The sequence below is a fragment of the Pelobates fuscus genome, chromosome 2 (assembly GCF_036172605.1).
Source record: "Pelobates fuscus isolate aPelFus1 chromosome 2, aPelFus1.pri, whole genome shotgun sequence".
Taxonomy (NCBI): Eukaryota; Metazoa; Chordata; class Amphibia; order Anura; family Pelobatidae; genus Pelobates; species Pelobates fuscus.
Window position 1 is genome coordinate 1183955 of NC_086318.1, and position 18363 is coordinate 1202317.

Genomic DNA, 18363 nt, shown 5'->3' on the forward strand with positions numbered 1-18363 from the left:
TACAGAGAGAGAGACCCAGAGAGTGTTATACAGAGAGAGACCCAGAGAGTGTTATACAGAGAGAGACCCAGAGTGTGTTATACAGAGAGAGACCCAGAGTGTGTTATACAGAGAGAGACCCAGAGTGTGTTATACAGAGAGAGACCCAGAGTGTGTTATACAGAGAGAGACCCAGATTGTGTTATACAGAGAGAGACCCAGAGTGTGTTATATAGAGAGAGACCCAGAGTGTGTTATACAGAGAGAGACCCAGAGTGTGTTATACAGAGAGAGACCCAGAGTGTGTTATACAGAGAGAGACCCAGAGTGTGTTATACAGAGAGAGACCCAGAGTGTGTTATACAGAGAGACCCAGAGTGTGTTATACAGAGAGAGACCCAGAGAGTGTTATACAGAGAGAGACCCAGAGAGTGTTATACAGAGAGAGACCCAGAGTGTGTTATACAGAGAGAGACCCAGAGTGTGTTATACAGAGAGAGACCCAGAGTGTGTTATACAGAGAGAGACCCAGAGTGTGTTATACAGAGAGAGACCCAGATTGTGTTATACAGAGAGAGACCCAGAGTGTGTTATATAGAGAGAGACCCAGAGTGTGTTATACAGAGAGAGACCCAGAGTGTGTTATACAGAGAGAGACCCAGAGTGTGTTATACAGAGAGAGACCCAGAGTGTGTTATACAGAGAGAGACCCAGAGTGTGTTATACAGAGAGACCCAGAGAGTGTGTTATACAGAGAGAGACCCAGAGTGTGTTATACAGAGAGAGACCCAGAGTGTGTTTTACAGAGAGAGACCCAGAGTGTGTTATACAGAGAGAGACCCAGAGTGTGTTATACAGAGAGACCCAGAGAGTGTGTTATACAGAGAGAGACCCAGAGTGTGTTATACAGAGAGAGACCCAGAGTGTGTTATACAGAGAGAGACCCAGAGTGTGTTATACAGAGAGACCCAGAGTGTGTTATACAGAGAGACCCAGAGTGTGTTATACAGGTTGTAGAATAGCACTGTACTCCCTGGAGTGGTTTTGTATCTTTAACCTGTTATGCTTTGATTGTTCAGCTTGGTCTGGGAGCAAGGGTCACATAATTAGAAAGCTGCAGCCTGTGTGTCCTTTGCGAGAGACATGGAGGACAAGCAAATCCTGTGCATCGGCCTTGTCTGTCTCGATATAATCAGTGTGGTTGATAAATACCCCGAGGAGGACACTGATACCAGGTAATTCTATGGGGGCAGTTTAATATCATGGTCTTTCTATCGGTATGTGTTCTGTAACAAGGAGCCCTAGGTGACGTAGACACAGTGACAGTGACTGACAGTAATAAAATACATTGGATCAGGGGGAGCCCATTACTCTGAGCCGTCAGTCAGTAAATCTGATACCGTGCTCATAAAGATATGGAGAAATAATATGGAACGTTTATATGCAAAAAGTGACTTATTAGCTTGAAATTTCAAAAATAAAATAAGATGACAGCATTTTAAAAACAAACAAAAAAAAACTAAACTTAAAGCTCTTTATCGAATCAAGAAAAAGGTACCGACAGTACTAGACAATGTAATAAACTCTTGTCTATTTAGAATATTGGAGAACCTAACCCAGAAGAAGAGAAAAATACATAAAAGTTATATAAAATATATATTCTTAATACATTTTTTTTTTAGAAAATAGCACAAAATATAAGCCAAAAATGTCATGTGGTGAACAATACCTGTGTACTCAATTAGTGTATGGAATTGTCAAAATATATATATATATAAAAAAAGGAAATACAACTGCAAGGTACAGTCTTATTAGTGTTCTTAAAGTTATTAATCCACATAATGTGAAAATAAGGAATCAATAACAGTGGAGAAGGATTCATACAATGTTGGTAGAACCATAGAGCATTTTATGGAAGTTAGAGTAATTACTTAGGTTTAAGTTGTGACGGAGAGAAGCATTCTTGGGTGTTGCTTCTTTCAGCATTTTGAACTCGGTACCAGTTCATGGGATAAGTGTGGCCGAACCAGCTTCGCCACTGGGCATTGGAGAAGACTGATTGCCAGCCTCCTGCCCTGTGACTATGGCCCCATGTTGAAATACTTGATTTTCCCCTGCAAAGACATGAAAGCCGGGTAATTCGGTACTTGCCCTATTTGAACAGTGATACCCCAGATAGCTATGCCATCGAGCCCATTCGTATAATGAAAGACTATGTGAAAGACTTTGGCTCCATGGCAATTGAACTGTATGTGTGTGATCTGAGCGCCATTCAGTAATAATGTGTGCTCAGATCTGAGCTGTCTGGGGATATGTTGAATGTACCTGTTTTCTGCAATGGCTGCACAGTTATATATATTTATGTATTTTATTGTCTTTTGCTGCCATGTGTTCAATGGAGTTTTGCCTCTGTCCTTGGAGATAATTGGATTACTTCCCAATTATCTCCAGGACAGAGGACTTTGTGGAACTGGTTTGAGCTGGAAAAGCCATGCTTCAGTGGTCACAAAGGACTTTCGACCTAAATTTTGAACCACTGGACCAATTTGAATGATTTTTGAGTATATTTATATTTGAAGGACGCTGATTTCAAATATGTAATTGTAACTGTATTAATATTGCATGCATACTTTTAAAGTTATAAGAATTGTGTAAAAACTGTATATTTTCTGCCTGTGCTAATTAAGTTAGTCTATTGTCTTGAGATAATTGTAACACAGGCAGAGGGGAGGATTTCTCTTGGCAGTGGTTTACTTTATTGTATGTGTTGTAATGTTTTTATTGGTTGTTCTTGAAAACCCTGTATGTGTTAAACCTGCATAAAAGTGAAAAGTAAAGGAGAGTTCTACTTCACCCTCAATATGGAGTGCCGTCTCTTATTGGGGGAATCTGCTACAAGGGATTGCTATGCTTGTCATACTCCCTTGCTAAATCACTACTAAGCTCTTGTAAGAGCTTGTTCATGCCTTGCTCTCTGGAGGAGTCTACGGTGTTCTCCATCATCGTCCCTGACCTGACTCAGCATCACTCCTAATCCAAACATAGAAGCATCTGTGTGGATAAGAAAACGTTTGCGAGGATGAGGAGCAGCCAGGACAGGGGCATTTACCAGGGCGTTCTTAAGGGCTTGGAACGCCTGCTCACACTCCGGGACCCAGTTAACCTGTCTGGGTAGGTTCTTTTGGGTCAGGTCAGTGAAGGCTTGGCTATGGCACTGTAATTGGGGACAAGTTTTCTTTAGTATCCAGTGGTTCCTAGGAAGGCCAGCACCTGGGTGCGGGGACAGGGCCAGTTCGCTACTGCCTCAACCTTGGTTGGCTTGGGCTTCTGCTCTCCACATCCTACCCAGTGGCCCAGGTACTGTAACTCGGCCATCCCTATGTTTTATTTATTTACTGCCTCCCTAATCCGATCTAGTACCTCTCCTACATGTGTCCGATGCTCCTCCCAAGTGTCGCTGTGTATGGCGATTGTCATCCAGGCATGCATAGGCAAAGGCATAATCCTGGAGGCCATCCAACAGCCGGTCCACAATCCTTTGGAAAGGAATCTGCCAGTACCCCTTGCACAAGTCTAACATGGTGAGGTACTGGCAGGTTTGAGAAGGTCTCCAAGTGGACCCAGTCTATGGACCCTGCCTGAGCTCCATGCTCCAGGAGGTCGGGAAGGGGAAGATTATCAAAATCTTCAGAGGCGGGTACACATATAGCGGCGCCTTCCTCTGTCCGCTCGTGGTAGGGCTTCAGCATGTTAACATGAACCATGCGTCTGGCTCCGGTACCCGAACAAGGGCCGACCACGTAGGTAGTGACACACTTCTTGTCCACCACCCAGTATGGGCCCTGCCAGGCAGCCTGTAGCCTATCATGCTGGACCAGTTTCAGAACCTAAACCTTCTGACTGCCTTGAAAGCTACTGTCCCTGGCTCCCTTATCGTACCTGAGGTTCCCACGCACCAGGTGAGTGAGCTCCTCCAGCTAGTCCCTAAACTCCAGCACATATGGGATGATGGGGGGTCCCTTCCTGCTCCCCCATTCCCTTTCAGTGCTCCCTAACAAGGTGTAGGGGTCCCATTACCCTCCGTCCGAACATCAGTTCAAACGGGGAGAACCCTGTGGATTCCTGAGGCACCTCCAGATAGGCGAACAGGAGATGCGGCAAGAATCTATCCCAGTCGCGGCAAAGGTACCGAGCATCTGCTTTAGCGTGCCATTAAAGCGCTGGAACAGGCCATTGGTCTGGGGAACTCAGGAACGGTTTAATGCTGCATAACTCATAACGGTTTAAAGCTGGGCGGTTACATCGGCAATAAACTGGGTGCCCTGATCCAAGACAATCTCCCGGGGAAAACCCATCCAGGAGAACACTCTCATCAGGGCTTCGGCTACAATCTCCACCTGAATATTGTAACTGCCTCGGGTTACCGAGTTGCGTTGTCTACGATGATCAGAATGTATTTCTTCCCAGAAGGACTAGACTTAGCCAGTGGACCTATGATATAGACAGCAACTCTGCCGAAGGGGTCTTTAATGATGGGTAGTGGATGGAGCGTGGCCTTGTGCCGGTCGCCCCGCTTCCCCATCTTCTGGCCGACATCGCAGGACCGACAGTACCGCTTCACATCCTGGGAGATGCGTGGCCAGAGAAGGCTTTGGGTGAGTTGGGCGTGTGTCCGGCCCTGTCCCAAATGCCCTGCCAGGAGGATATCATGAGCAATCTCTCGTAACTCATTTCAATACTTCCTGGGTACCACCAACTGTTTGGTGGTGGTAGGAATGGCCCCTGATTTTCCTTTCTCTACCAGGCGATACAGAAAACCCTTTTTCCACGTGAACCACTCATTATCCAACCTACCTCAACTAGTGGCCACCTGATATCTGCAGGACTTTAGGGAAAGGTCGGACACTACCTCCCTCCCAAACTCGGTAGGGATGTAGGTGTAGGAGAAGGGCCATGGGGAATAGGATGAGGGGGACTGGCACGGGGTTGTGTACTCTTGGGACGGCTACAGAAATTGGGACATGGGATGGTTGCGTGTTTCTACCTGTGCCTCAGAGAGTGAGCTGCCCTGGGTGGTGTGGGTCATCACTGGATAGGCCTACTTAACTTCGTTGGTGGGGATGTAGGTGGAGGTGAGCTGGCTCACGTCGTGGGAGTCTTGGGACCCCTTTTTCAGTTCTCTGAACTTTCGGCGGGATGCCTCTGGAGTGATGGCATAATTCGTCAACAGGACTTGTTTCACAGTAGCATCCGCAGCTTTCCCTGTGAGGTTCGTGGCTAGGAGGGGAACCCGGTCTGCTGGGGCAATCTCATGTAACATGCAGAAGCACTCAAAGTCCTGCAAAAAGTCCTGTATGCCTTCTTCCGCCTCTGCAAACTTTTTGAAGGCTTAATAGGGTAGTTTGGGCTTAGGTCCTAGGGTGGCTGGACCCCCCGGGACTTCCCCAGCCTACTGATCAGCACTGGATGCACGGTTCACCCATGCCCTCTGTGCCACATTAGGAAATTTGAAAATAATATAAGTCTTGTTAAAGAAACACTATCTTTTCCTGACCCTATAGCAGTGATGGCGAACCTTTTTGAGCCCGAGTGCGCAAACCGCAATGCATTCCAACTTTTTTTCCCTTAAAGTGACCACACGTCAATTAAACCTGAAAATTGAGATTTAAGTTTAGAAAAAACAACTCGTACTGTTGACGTACTAATTAACAACTTTTGTTTTAAAAGAACACAACAGCAGAGAGTTCAATGATACAAATTTTAAATAATAATATAAATAGATAAAATGAAGCTTATATTTATTAGTATCTCCAACAAATGCAATACATACACACCGAGACTGCTGAATATATACACACCGAGACTGCTGAATATATACACACAGAGACTGCTGAATATATACACACCGAGACTGCTGAATATATACACACAGAGACTGCTGAATACATACACACAGTCTGCTGAATACACACACATACAAGACTGCTGAATAAAAAGACTGATGAATACACACACAGTCTGCTGAGTACACACACACAGTCTGCTGAGTACACACACACAGTCTGCTGAGTACACACACACAGACTGCTGAGTACACACACACACACACAGACTGCTGAGTACACACACACAGACTGCTGAATACATACACACACAGTCCGCTGAATACACTCACACAGTCCGCTGAATACACACACTGCTGAATACACACACACACACACACACAGAGACTGCTGAATACACACACACAGTCTGCTGCATAAAAAGACTGATGAATACACACACAGACTGCTGAATACATACACACACAGTCCGCTGAATACACTCACACACAGTCCGCTGAATACACACACTGCTGAATACACACACTGCTGAATACACACACACACACAGAGACTGCTGAATACACACACACAGACTGCTGCATAAAAAGACTGATGAATACACACACAGACTGCTGAATACACACACACAGAGACTGCTGAATACACACACACAGACTGCTGCATAAAAAGACTGATGAATACACACACAGACTGCTGAATACACACACACAGAGACTGCTGAATACACACACACAGACTGCTGCATAAAAAGACTGATGAATACACACACAGACTGCTGAATACACACACACAGAGACTGCTGAATACACACACACAGACTGCTGCATAAAAAGACTGATGAATACACACACAGACTGCTGAATACACACACACAGAGACTGCTGAATACACACACACAGACTGCTGCATAAAAAGACTGATGAATACACACACAGACTGCTGAATACACACACACAGAGACTGCTGAATACACACACACAGACTGCTGCATAAAAAGACTGATGAATACACACACAGACTGCTGAGTACACACACACACACAGTCCGCTGAATACACACACTGCTGAATACATACACACACACACACACACACACACAGACTGCTGTGGGGTGAGGGGGTAGGGGTGCTGTGTGGGTGGGGTGGGGGGGTAGGGGTGCTGTGTGGGTGGGGGGTAGGGGTGCTGTGGGGTGGGGGTGCTTTGTGGTGGGGGGTAGGGGTGCTGTGTGGGGGGGATAGAGGTGTGGGGGAGGGATGCTGGGTGTGGGGTAGGGGTACTGTGTGTGGGGGGGCAAAGGTGTTTAAAAAAAAAAAAAAAGTATGCTAAATCAGTATCCACCCCTCCCTCCTGCTTACCTTTAATGAAGGAGAGGGGGGCACAGCCATCCCTGGTGGTCCGGTGGTGGCAAGTACTGCTTCCGGGTCGGGAGGCAGGAGGAGGGATCTGTGAAGCAGCTCCCCTGTCCTCCCACGCGGTGCTGTGTGGAGTGTTGCCATGGTAATGCGCGGCAACGCTCCACACAGCTTGCTCGCGGGAGGACAGGGGAGCTGGTTCACAGATCCCTCCCCCTGCCTCCCGACCCGGAAGCAGAGTAGGCGCCTGCCGTTTTGGACAGGCAGGTGCCTACTCTACATTGATGGCAAACCCATGGCCGCGTGCCCACATAGAGGGCCCGGTGTGGCACTCGTGCCATAGGTTCGCCATCACTGCCCTATAGTGTTAAAACCAACATCTAACCCCTGTGGCCTCCCTTTCCCCCTAAATATAGTAAAATCTTACTTCTTTTCCAGTGTGCTGCTGATGCTGCCTCTGCCCCTGATCTGCCTGCTCAACTGACATAATCAGAAGTGGTGGTCTGAGCCAATCACAATGCTTCACCATAGGATTGCCTGAGACTGAAGGAGGCAGATCAGGGGCAGAGCCAGCACAAGTCAAACACAGCCCTGGCCAATCAACATCTCCTCATAGAGATGCATTGAATCAATGCATCTCTACGAGGAAAGTTCAGTGTCTGCATGCAGAGGGAGGAGATACTGAGGGTCAGTCACACTGTGCAGCACTGCCTCAGGATGCACCTCTAGCAGCCAGCTGAGGAGTGGCCAGTGGAGGTATCCCTAGGCTGTAATGTAAACACTGCATTTTCTCTGAAAAGACAGTGTTTACAGCAAAAAGCCTGAAGGGAATGATTTTACTCAACAGAACAAATGCAGTAAGCTGTAGTTGTTCTGGGGACTATAGTGTCCCTTTAAATGTATGTATACACCTTTTTGTCATACTACACTATTGCTTGTTTTATAGATTTCACTGAATTACACTTTATTTGCGAGAATAAGACTTTTCACTGAGTAGATATATATTTTTGTTTTTAATTGCACTTGCATACACGTGTGATATATTATAATCACTCTACACTATTTTAAATTTGCAAATGGTATTGTGATTTATTTTGATTATTTTTAGGCGCTCTGCTTTTTAAGGCCACATTTAACCTGTGTTTGAGCAGCTAGTTAAAAGGACAGATTAAATCAATTCTGTAAGCGCCTCTGTACGCACAACCTTATTTTACAGAGCAGCTTTAGTCGCAGACTGTACATTCCTGTGACAATGTCCGTGTCACAACATCGGCAGGTGAGCATGCATCCAGTGACCTGGCCAGGGAGTAATTTATTTACTAAATTATACTAAGTTTTGTGAAATGCATGACAATAGAACGTTCCAGGCAGCCATGGGTGTCATAGCAGAGGAATAATTTATTTTGATCTTTTTGTCTATATCGGTATTACTGTACAGCTTGCAGATCAGTTTTTCTTGCTAATACAATCTGTCGCTTTGTATGGCGTGTGTTCCAGGTGCCTATCTCAGCGTTGGCAGAGAGGGGGAAATGCTTCCAATTCCTGTACAGTGCTCGCATTACTTGGGGCACCATGTGCTTTCATGGGCTCCCTGGCTCCAGGTCACATCGCTGAGTGAGTATTGAACTAATAAAGCAATCGGGGGTATAGAGTATTAATAGTGATGCAGTAACCGTCTAATGAGAGTAATAATAAAGTAATGGGGGTATAGAGTATAATTAGTGATATAGTAACTGTCTAATGAGAGTAATAATAAAGTAATGGGGGATATAGAGTATAATTAGTGATATAGTAACCGTCTAATGAGAGTAATAATAAAGTAATGGGGGATATAGAGTATAATTAGTGATATAATAACTGTCTAATGAGAGCAATAATAAAGTAATGGGGATATAGAGTATAATTAGTGATATAGTAACTGTCTAATGAGAGTAATAATAAAGTAATGGGGGATATAGAGTATAATTAGTGATATAATAACTGTCTAATGAGAGTAATAATAAAGTAATGGGGATATAGAGTATAATTAGTGATATAGTAACTGTCTAATGAGAGTAATAATAAAGTAATGGGGGATATAGAGTATAATTAGTGATATAGTAACTGTCTAATGAGAGTAATAATAAAGTAATGGGGATATAGAGTATAATTAGTGATATAGTAACTGTCTAATGAGAGTAATAATAAAGTAATGGGGATATAGAGTATAATTAGTGATATAATAACTGTCTAATGAGAGTAATAATAAAGTAATGGGGGGTATAGAGTATAATTAGTGATATAGTAACTGTCTAATGAGAGTAATAATAAAGTAATGGGGATATAGAGTATAATTAGTGATATAGTAACTGTCTAATGAGAGTAATAATAAAGTAATGGGGATATAGAGTATAATTAGTGATATAGTAACTGTCTAATGAGAGTAATAATAAAGTAATAGAGGATATAGAGTATAATTAGTGATATAGTAACTGTCTAATGAGAGTAATAATAAAGTAATGGGGATATAGAGTATAATTAGTGATATAGTAACTGTCTAATGAGAGTAATAATAAAGTAATGGGGGATATAGAGTATAATTAGTGATATAGTAACTGTCTAATGAGAGTAATAATAAAGTAATGGGGGATATAGAGTATAATTAGTGATATAGTAACTGTCTAATGAGAGTAATAATAAAGTAATGGGGGTATAGAGTATAATTAGTGATATAGTAACTGTCTAATGAGAGTAATAATAAAGTAATAGAGGATATAGAGTATAATTAGTGATATAGTAACCGTCTAATGAGAGTAATAATAAAGTAATGGGGGATATAGAGTATAATTAGTGATATAGTAACTGTCTAATGAGAGTAATAATAAAGTAATGGGGATATAGAGTATAATTAGTGATATAATAACTGTCTAATGAGAGTAATAATAAAGTAATGGGGGGTATAGAGTATAATTAGTGATATAGTAACTGTCTAATGAGAGTAATAATAAAGTAATGGGGATATAGAGTATAATTAGTGATATAGTAACTGTCTAATGAGAGTAATAATAAAGTAATGGGGATATAGAGTATAATTAGTGATATAGTAACTGTCTAATGAGAGTAATAATAAAGTAATAGAGGATATAGAGTATAATTAGTGATATAGTAACTGTCTAATGAGAGTAATAATAAAGTAATGGGGATATAGAGTATAATTAGTGATATAGTAACTGTCTAATGAGAGTAATAATAAAGTAATGGGGGATATAGAGTATAATTAGTGATATAGTAACTGTCTAATGAGAGTAATAATAAAGTAATGGGGGATATAGAGTATAATTAGTGATATAGTAACTGTCTAATGAGAGTAATAATAAAGTAATGGGGGTATAGAGTATAATTAGTGATATAGTAACTGTCTAATGAGAGTAATAATAAAGTAATAGAGGATATAGAGTATAATTAGTGATATAGTAACCGTCTAATGAGAGTAATAATAAAGTAATGGGGGATATAGAGTATAATTAGTGATATAGTAACTGTCTAATGAGAGTAATAATAAAGTAATGGGGGATATAGAGTATAATTAGTGATATAGTAACTGTCTAATGAGAGTAATAATAAAGTAATGGGGGTATAGAGTATAATTAGTGATATAGTAACTGTCTAATGAGAGTAATAATAAAGTAATGGGGGATATAGAGTATAATTAGTGATATAGTAACTGTCTAATGAGAGTAATAATAAAGTAATGGGGGATATAGAGTATAATTACTGATATAGTAACTGTCTAATGAGAGTAATAATAAAGTAATGGGGGATATAGAGTATAATTAGTGATATAGTAACTGTCTAATGAGAGTAATAATAAAGTAATGGGGGATATAGAGTATAATTAGTGACATAGTAACTGTCTAATGAGAGTAATAATAAAGTAATGGGGGATATAGAGTATAATTAGTGATATAGTAACTGTCTAATGAGAGTAATAATAAAGTAATGGGGGATATAGAGTATAATTAGTGATATAGTAACTGTCTAATGAGAGTAATAATAAAGTAATGGGGATATAGAGTATAATTAGTGATATAGTAACTGTCTAATGAGAGTAATAATAAAGTAATGGGGGATATAGAGTATAATTAGTGATATAGTAACTGTCTAATGAGAGTAATAATAAAGTAATGGGGGATATAGAGTATAATTAGTGATATAGTAACCGTCTAATGAGAGTAATAATAAAGTAATAGAGGATATAGAGTATAATTAGTGATATAGTAACCGTCTAATGAGAGTAATAATAAAGTAATGGGGATATAGAGTATAATTAGTGATATAGTAACTGTCTAATGAGAGTAATAATAAAGTAATGGGGGATATAGAGTATAATTAGTGATATAGTAACTGTATAATGAGAGTAATAATAAAGTAATGGGGATATAGAGTATAATTAGTGATATAGTAACTGTCTAATGAGAGTAATAATAAAGTAATGGGGATATAGAGTATAATTAGTGATACAGTAACTGTCTAATGAGAGTAATAATAAAGTAATGGGGATATAGAGTATAATTAGTGATATAGTAACTGTCTAATGAGAGTAATAATAAAGTAATGGGGATATAGAGTATAATTAGTGATACAGTAACTGTCTAATGAGAGTAATAATAAAGTAATGTGGGATATAGAGTATAATTAGTGATATAGTAACTGTCTAATGAGAGTAATAATAAAGTAATGGGGTATAGAGTATAATTAGTGATATAATAACTGTCTAATGAGAGTAATAATAAAGTAATGGGGGATATAGAGTATAATTAGTGATATAGTAACTGTCTAATGAGAGTAATAATAAAGTAATGGGGGTATAGAGTATAATTAGTGATATAATAACTGTCTAATGAGAGTAATAATAAAGTAATGGGGATATAGAGTATAATTAGTGATATAATAACTGTCTAATGAGAGTAATAATAAAGTAATGTGGGATATAGAGTATAATTAGTGATATAGTAACTGTCTAATGAGAGTAATAATAAAGTAATGGGGGATATAGAGTATAATTAGTGATATAGTAACCGTCTAATGAGAGTAATAATAAAGTAATGGGGGATATAGAGTATAATTAGTGATACAGTAACTGTCTAATGAGAGTAATAATAAAGTAATGTGGGATATAGAGTATAATTAGTGATATAGTAACTGTCTAATGAGAGTAATAATAAAGTAATGGGGGATATAGAGTATAATTAGTGATATAGTAACTGTCTAATGAGAGTAATAATAAAGTAATGGGGGATATAGAGTATAATTAGTGATACAGTAACTGTCTAATGAGAGTAATAATAAAGTAATGGGGATATAGAGTATAATTAGTGATATAGTAACTGTCTAATGAGAGTAATAATAAAGTAATAGAGGATATAGAGTATAATTAGTGATATAGTAACTGTCTAATGAGAGTAATAATAAAGTAATAGAGGATATAGAGTATAATTAGTGATATAATAACTGTCTAATGAGAGTAATAATAAAGTAATGGGGATATAGAGTATAATTAGTGATATAGTAACTGTCTAATGAGAGTAATAATAAAGTAATGGGGGATATAGAGTATAATTAGTGATATAGTAACTGTCTAATGAGAGTAATAATAAAGTAATGGGGATATAGAGTATAATTAGTGATATAGTAACTGTCTAATGAGAGTAATAATAAAGTAATGGGGATATAGAGTATAATTAGTGATATAATAACTGTCTAATGAGAGTAATAATAAAGTAATGGGGGGTATAGAGTATAATTAGTGATATAGTAACTGTCTAATGAGAGTAATAATAAAGTAATGGGGATATAGAGTATAATTAGTGATATAGTAACTGTCTAATGAGAGTAATAATAAAGTAATGGGGATATAGAGTATAATTAGTGATATAGTAACTGTCTAATGAGAGTAATAATAAAGTAATAGAGGATATAGAGTATAATTAGTGATATAGTAACTGTCTAATGAGAGTAATAATAAAGTAATGGGGATATAGAGTATAATTAGTGATATAGTAACTGTCTAATGAGAGTAATAATAAAGTAATGGGGGATATAGAGTATAATTAGTGATATAGTAACTGTCTAATGAGAGTAATAATAAAGTAATGGGGGATATAGAGTATAATTAGTGATATAGTAACTGTCTAATGAGAGTAATAATAAAGTAATGGGGGTATAGAGTATAATTAGTGATATAGTAACTGTCTAATGAGAGTAATAATAAAGTAATAGAGGATATAGAGTATAATTAGTGATATAGTAACCGTCTAATGAGAGTAATAATAAAGTAATGGGGGATATAGAGTATAATTAGTGATATAGTAACTGTCTAATGAGAGTAATAATAAAGTAATGGGGATATAGAGTATAATTAGTGATATAATAACTGTCTAATGAGAGTAATAATAAAGTAATGGGGGGTATAGAGTATAATTAGTGATATAGTAACTGTCTAATGAGAGTAATAATAAAGTAATAGAGGATATAGAGTATAATTAGTGATATAGTAACTGTCTAATGAGAGTAATAATAAAGTAATGGGGATATAGAGTATAATTAGTGATATAGTAACTGTCTAATGAGAGTAATAATAAAGTAATGGGGGATATAGAGTATAATTAGTGATATAGTAACTGTCTAATGAGAGTAATAATAAAGTAATGGGGGATATAGAGTATAATTAGTGATATAGTAACTGTCTAATGAGAGTAATAATAAAGTAATGGGGGTATAGAGTATAATTAGTGATATAGTTACTGTCTAATGAGAGTAATAATAAAGTAATAGAGGATATAGAGTATAATTAGTGATATAGTAACCGTCTAATGAGAGTAATAATAAAGTAATGGGGGATATAGAGTATAATTAGTGATATAGTAACTGTCTAATGAGAGTAATAATAAAGTAATGGGGGATATAGAGTATAATTAGTGATATAGTAACTGTCTAATGAGAGTAATAATAAAGTAATGGGGGTATAGAGTATAATTAGTGATATAGTAACTGTCTAATGAGAGTAATAATAAAGTAATGGGGGATATAGAGTATAATTAGTGATATAGTAACTGTCTAATGAGAGTAATAATAAAGTAATGGGGGATATAGAGTATAATTACTGATATAGTAACTGTCTAATGAGAGTAATAATAAAGTAATGGGGGATATAGAGTATAATTAGTGATATAGTAACTGTCTAATGAGAGTAATAATAAAGTAATGGGGGATATAGAGTATAATTAGTGACATAGTAACTGTCTAATGAGAGTAATAATAAAGTAATGAAGATATAGAGTATAATTAGTGATATAGTAACTGTCTAATGAGAGTAATAATAAAGTAATGGGGGATATAGAGTATAATTAGTGATATAGTAACTGTCTAATGAGAGTAATAATAAAGTAATGGGGATATAGAGTATAATTAGTGATATAGTAACTGTCTAATGAGAGTAATAATAAAGTAATGGGGGATATAGAGTATAATTAGTGATATAGTAACTGTCTAATGAGAGTAATAATAAAGTAATGGGGGATATAGAGTATAATTAGTGATATAGTAACCGTCTAATGAGAGTAATAATAAAGTAATAGAGGATATAGAGTATAATTAGTGATATAGTAACCGTCTAATGAGAGTAATAATAAAGTAATGGGGATATAGAGTATAATTAGTGATATAGTAACTGTCTAATGAGAGTAATAATAAAGTAATGGGGGATATAGAGTATAATTAGTGATATAGTAACTGTATAATGAGAGTAATAATAAAGTAATGGGGATATAGAGTATAATTAGTGATATAGTAACTGTCTAATGAGAGTAATAATAAAGTAATGGGGATATAGAGTATAATTAGTGATACAGTAACTGTCTAATGAGAGTAATAATAAAGTAATGGGGATATAGAGTATAATTAGTGATATAGTAACTGTCTAATGAGAGTAATAATAAAGTAATGGGGATATAGAGTATAATTAGTGATACAGTAACTGTCTAATGAGAGTAATAATAAAGTAATGTGGGATATAGAGTATAATTAGTGATATAGTAACTGTCTAATGAGAGTAATAATAAAGTAATGGGGGATATAGAGTATAATTAGTGATATAGTAACTGTCTAATGAGAGTAATAATAAAGTAATGGGGGATATAGAGTATAATTAGTGATATAGTAACCGTCTAATGAGAGTAATAATAAAGTAATGGGGGTATAGAGTATAATTAGTGATATAGTAACTGTCTAATGAGAGTAATAATAAAGTAATGGGGGATATAGAGTATAATTAGTGATACAGTAACTGTCTAATGAGAGTAATAATAAAGTAATGTGGGATATAGAGTATAATTAGTGATATAGTAACTGTCTAATGAGAGTAATAATAAAGTAATGGGGGATATAGAGTATAATTAGTGATATAGTAACTGTCTAATGAGAGTAATAATAAAGTAATGGGGGATATAGAGTATAATTAGTGATATAGTAACCGTCTAATGAGAGTAATAATAAAGTAATGGGGGTATAGAGTATAATTAGTGATATAGTAACTGTCTAATGAGAGTAATAATAAAGTAATGGGGGTATAGAGTATAATTAGTGATATAATAACTGTCTAATGAGAGTAATAATAAAGTAATGGGGGATATAGAGTATAATTAGTGATATAGTAACTGTCTAATGAGAGTAATAATAAAGTAATGGGGGTATAGAGTATAATTAGTGATATAATAACTGTCTAATGAGAGTAATAATAAAGTAATGGGGATATAGAGTATAATTAGTGATATAATAACTGTCTAATGAGAGTAATAATAAAGTAATGTGGGATATAGAGTATAATTAGTGATATAGTAACTGTCTAATGAGAGTAATAATAAAGTAATGGGGGATATAGAGTATAATTAGTGATATAGTAACCGTCTAATGAGAGTAATAATAAAGTAATGGGGGTATAGAGTATAATTAGTGATATAGTAACCGTCTAATGAGAGTAATAATAAAGTAATGGGGGTATAGAGTATAATTAGTGATATAATAACTGTCTAATGAGAGTAATAATAAAGTAATGGGGATATAGAGTATAATTAGTGATATAGTAACTGTCTAATGAGAGTAATAATAAAGTAATGGGGGTATAGAGTATAATTAGTGATATAATAACTGTCTAATGAGAGTAATAATAAAGTAATGGGGATATAGAGTATAATTAGTGATATAATAACTGTCTAATGAGAGTAATAATAAAGTAATGTGGGATATAGAGTATAATTAGTGATATAGTAACTGTCTAATGAGAGTAATAATAAAGTAATGGGGGATATAGAGTATAATTAGTGATATAGTAACCGTCTAATGAGAGTAATAATAAAGTAATGGGGGATATAGAGTATAATTAGTGATACAGTAACTGTCTAATGAGAGTAATAATAAAGTAATGTGGGATATAGAGTATAATTAGTGATATAGTAACTGTCTAATGAGAGTAATAATAAAGTAATGGGGGATATAGAGTATAATTAGTGATATAGTAACTGTCTAATGAGAGTAATAATAAAGTAATGGGGGATATAGAGTATAATTAGTGATATAGTAACCGTCTAATGAGAGTAATAATAAAGTAATGGGGGTATAGAGTATAATTAGTGATATAGTAACTGTCTAATGAGAGTAATAATAAAGTAATGGGGGTATAGAGTATAATTAGTGATATAATAACTGTCTAATGAGAGTAATAATAAAGTAATGGAGGATATAGAGTATAATTAGTGATATAGTAACTGTCTAATGAGAGTAATAATAAAGTAATGGGGGTATAGAGTATAATTAGTGATATAATAACTGTCTAATGAGAGTAATAATAAAGTAATGGGGATATAGAGTATAATTAGTGATATAATAACTGTCTAATGAGAGTAATAATAAAGTAATAGAGGATATAGAGTATAATTAGTGATATAGTAACCGTCTAATGAGAGTAATAATAAAGTAACGGGGATATAGAGTATAATTAGTGATATAGTAACTGTCTAATGAGAGTAATAATAAAGTAATGGGGATATAGAGTATAATTAGTGATATAGTAACTGTCTAATGAGAGTAATAATAAAGTAATGGGGGATATAGAGTATAATTAGTGATACAGTAACTGTCTAATGAGAGTAATAATAAAGTAATGGGGATATAGAGTATAATTAGTGATACAGTAACTGTCTAATGAGAGTAATAATAAAGTAATGGGGATATAGAGTATAATTAGTGATATAGTAACTGTCTAATGAGAGTAATAATAAAGTAATGGGGATATAGAGTATAATTAGTGATATAGTAACTGTCTAATGAGAGTAATAATAAAGTAATGGGGATATAGAGTATAATTACTGATATAGTAACTGTCTAATGAGAGTAATAATAAAGTAATGGGGGATATAGAGTATAATTAGTGATATAGTAACTGTCTAATGAGAGTAATAATAAAGTAATGGGGTATATAGAGTATAATTAGTGATATAGTAACCGTCTAATGAGAGTAATAATAAAGTAATGGGGATATAGAGTATAATTAGTGATATAGTAACCGTCTAATGAGAGTAATAATAAAGTAATGGGGATATAGAGTATAATTAGTGATATAGTAACTGTCTAATGAGAGTAATAATAAAGTAATGGGGATATAGAGTATAATTAGTGATATAGTAACTGTCTAATGAGAGTAATAATAAAGTAATAGAGGATATAGAGTATAATTAGTGATATAGTAACTGTCTAATGAGAGTAATAATAAAGTAATGGGGATATAGAGTATAATTAGTGATATAGTAACTGTCTAATGAGAGTAATAATAAAGTAATGGGGGATATAGAGTATAATTAGTGATATAGTAACTGTCTAATGAGAGTAATAATAAAGTAATAGAGGATATAGAGTATAATTAGTGATATAGTAACTGTCTAATGAGAGTAATAATACAGTAATGGGGATATAGAGTATAATTAGTGATATAGTAACTGTCTAATGAGAGTAATAATAAAGTGATGGGGGATATAGAGTATAATTAGTGATATAGTAACTGTCTAATGAGAGTAATAATAAAGTAATGGGGATATAGAGTATAATTAGTGATATAGTAACTGTCTAATGAGAGTAATAATAAAGTAATGGGGGATA

The 18363-nt window shown here is 36.1% G+C and overlaps 1 protein-coding gene across 3 annotated transcripts in view; it reads left to right on the plus strand.

Moving 5' to 3' along the window:
• The first annotated feature begins 972 nt into the window (after nucleotides 1–972).
• The window catches only part of KHK (ketohexokinase), a 153716-nt gene continuing 136325 nt past the window's right edge, over nucleotides 973–18363 (plus strand). Inside the window, exons 1-2 of one of the 3 annotated variants that reach the window (XM_063441833.1) lie at nucleotides 973–1214; nucleotides 8674–8790. In XM_063441833.1, coding sequence (XP_063297903.1) covers nucleotides 1123–1214; nucleotides 8674–8790 — 209 coding nt within the window. In that variant the 5' untranslated portion in view covers nucleotides 973–1122. The remainder of the gene's footprint in view (nucleotides 1215–8673; nucleotides 8791–18363) is intronic. The other 2 variants (XM_063441834.1, XM_063441832.1) reach the window with 2 other exon arrangements.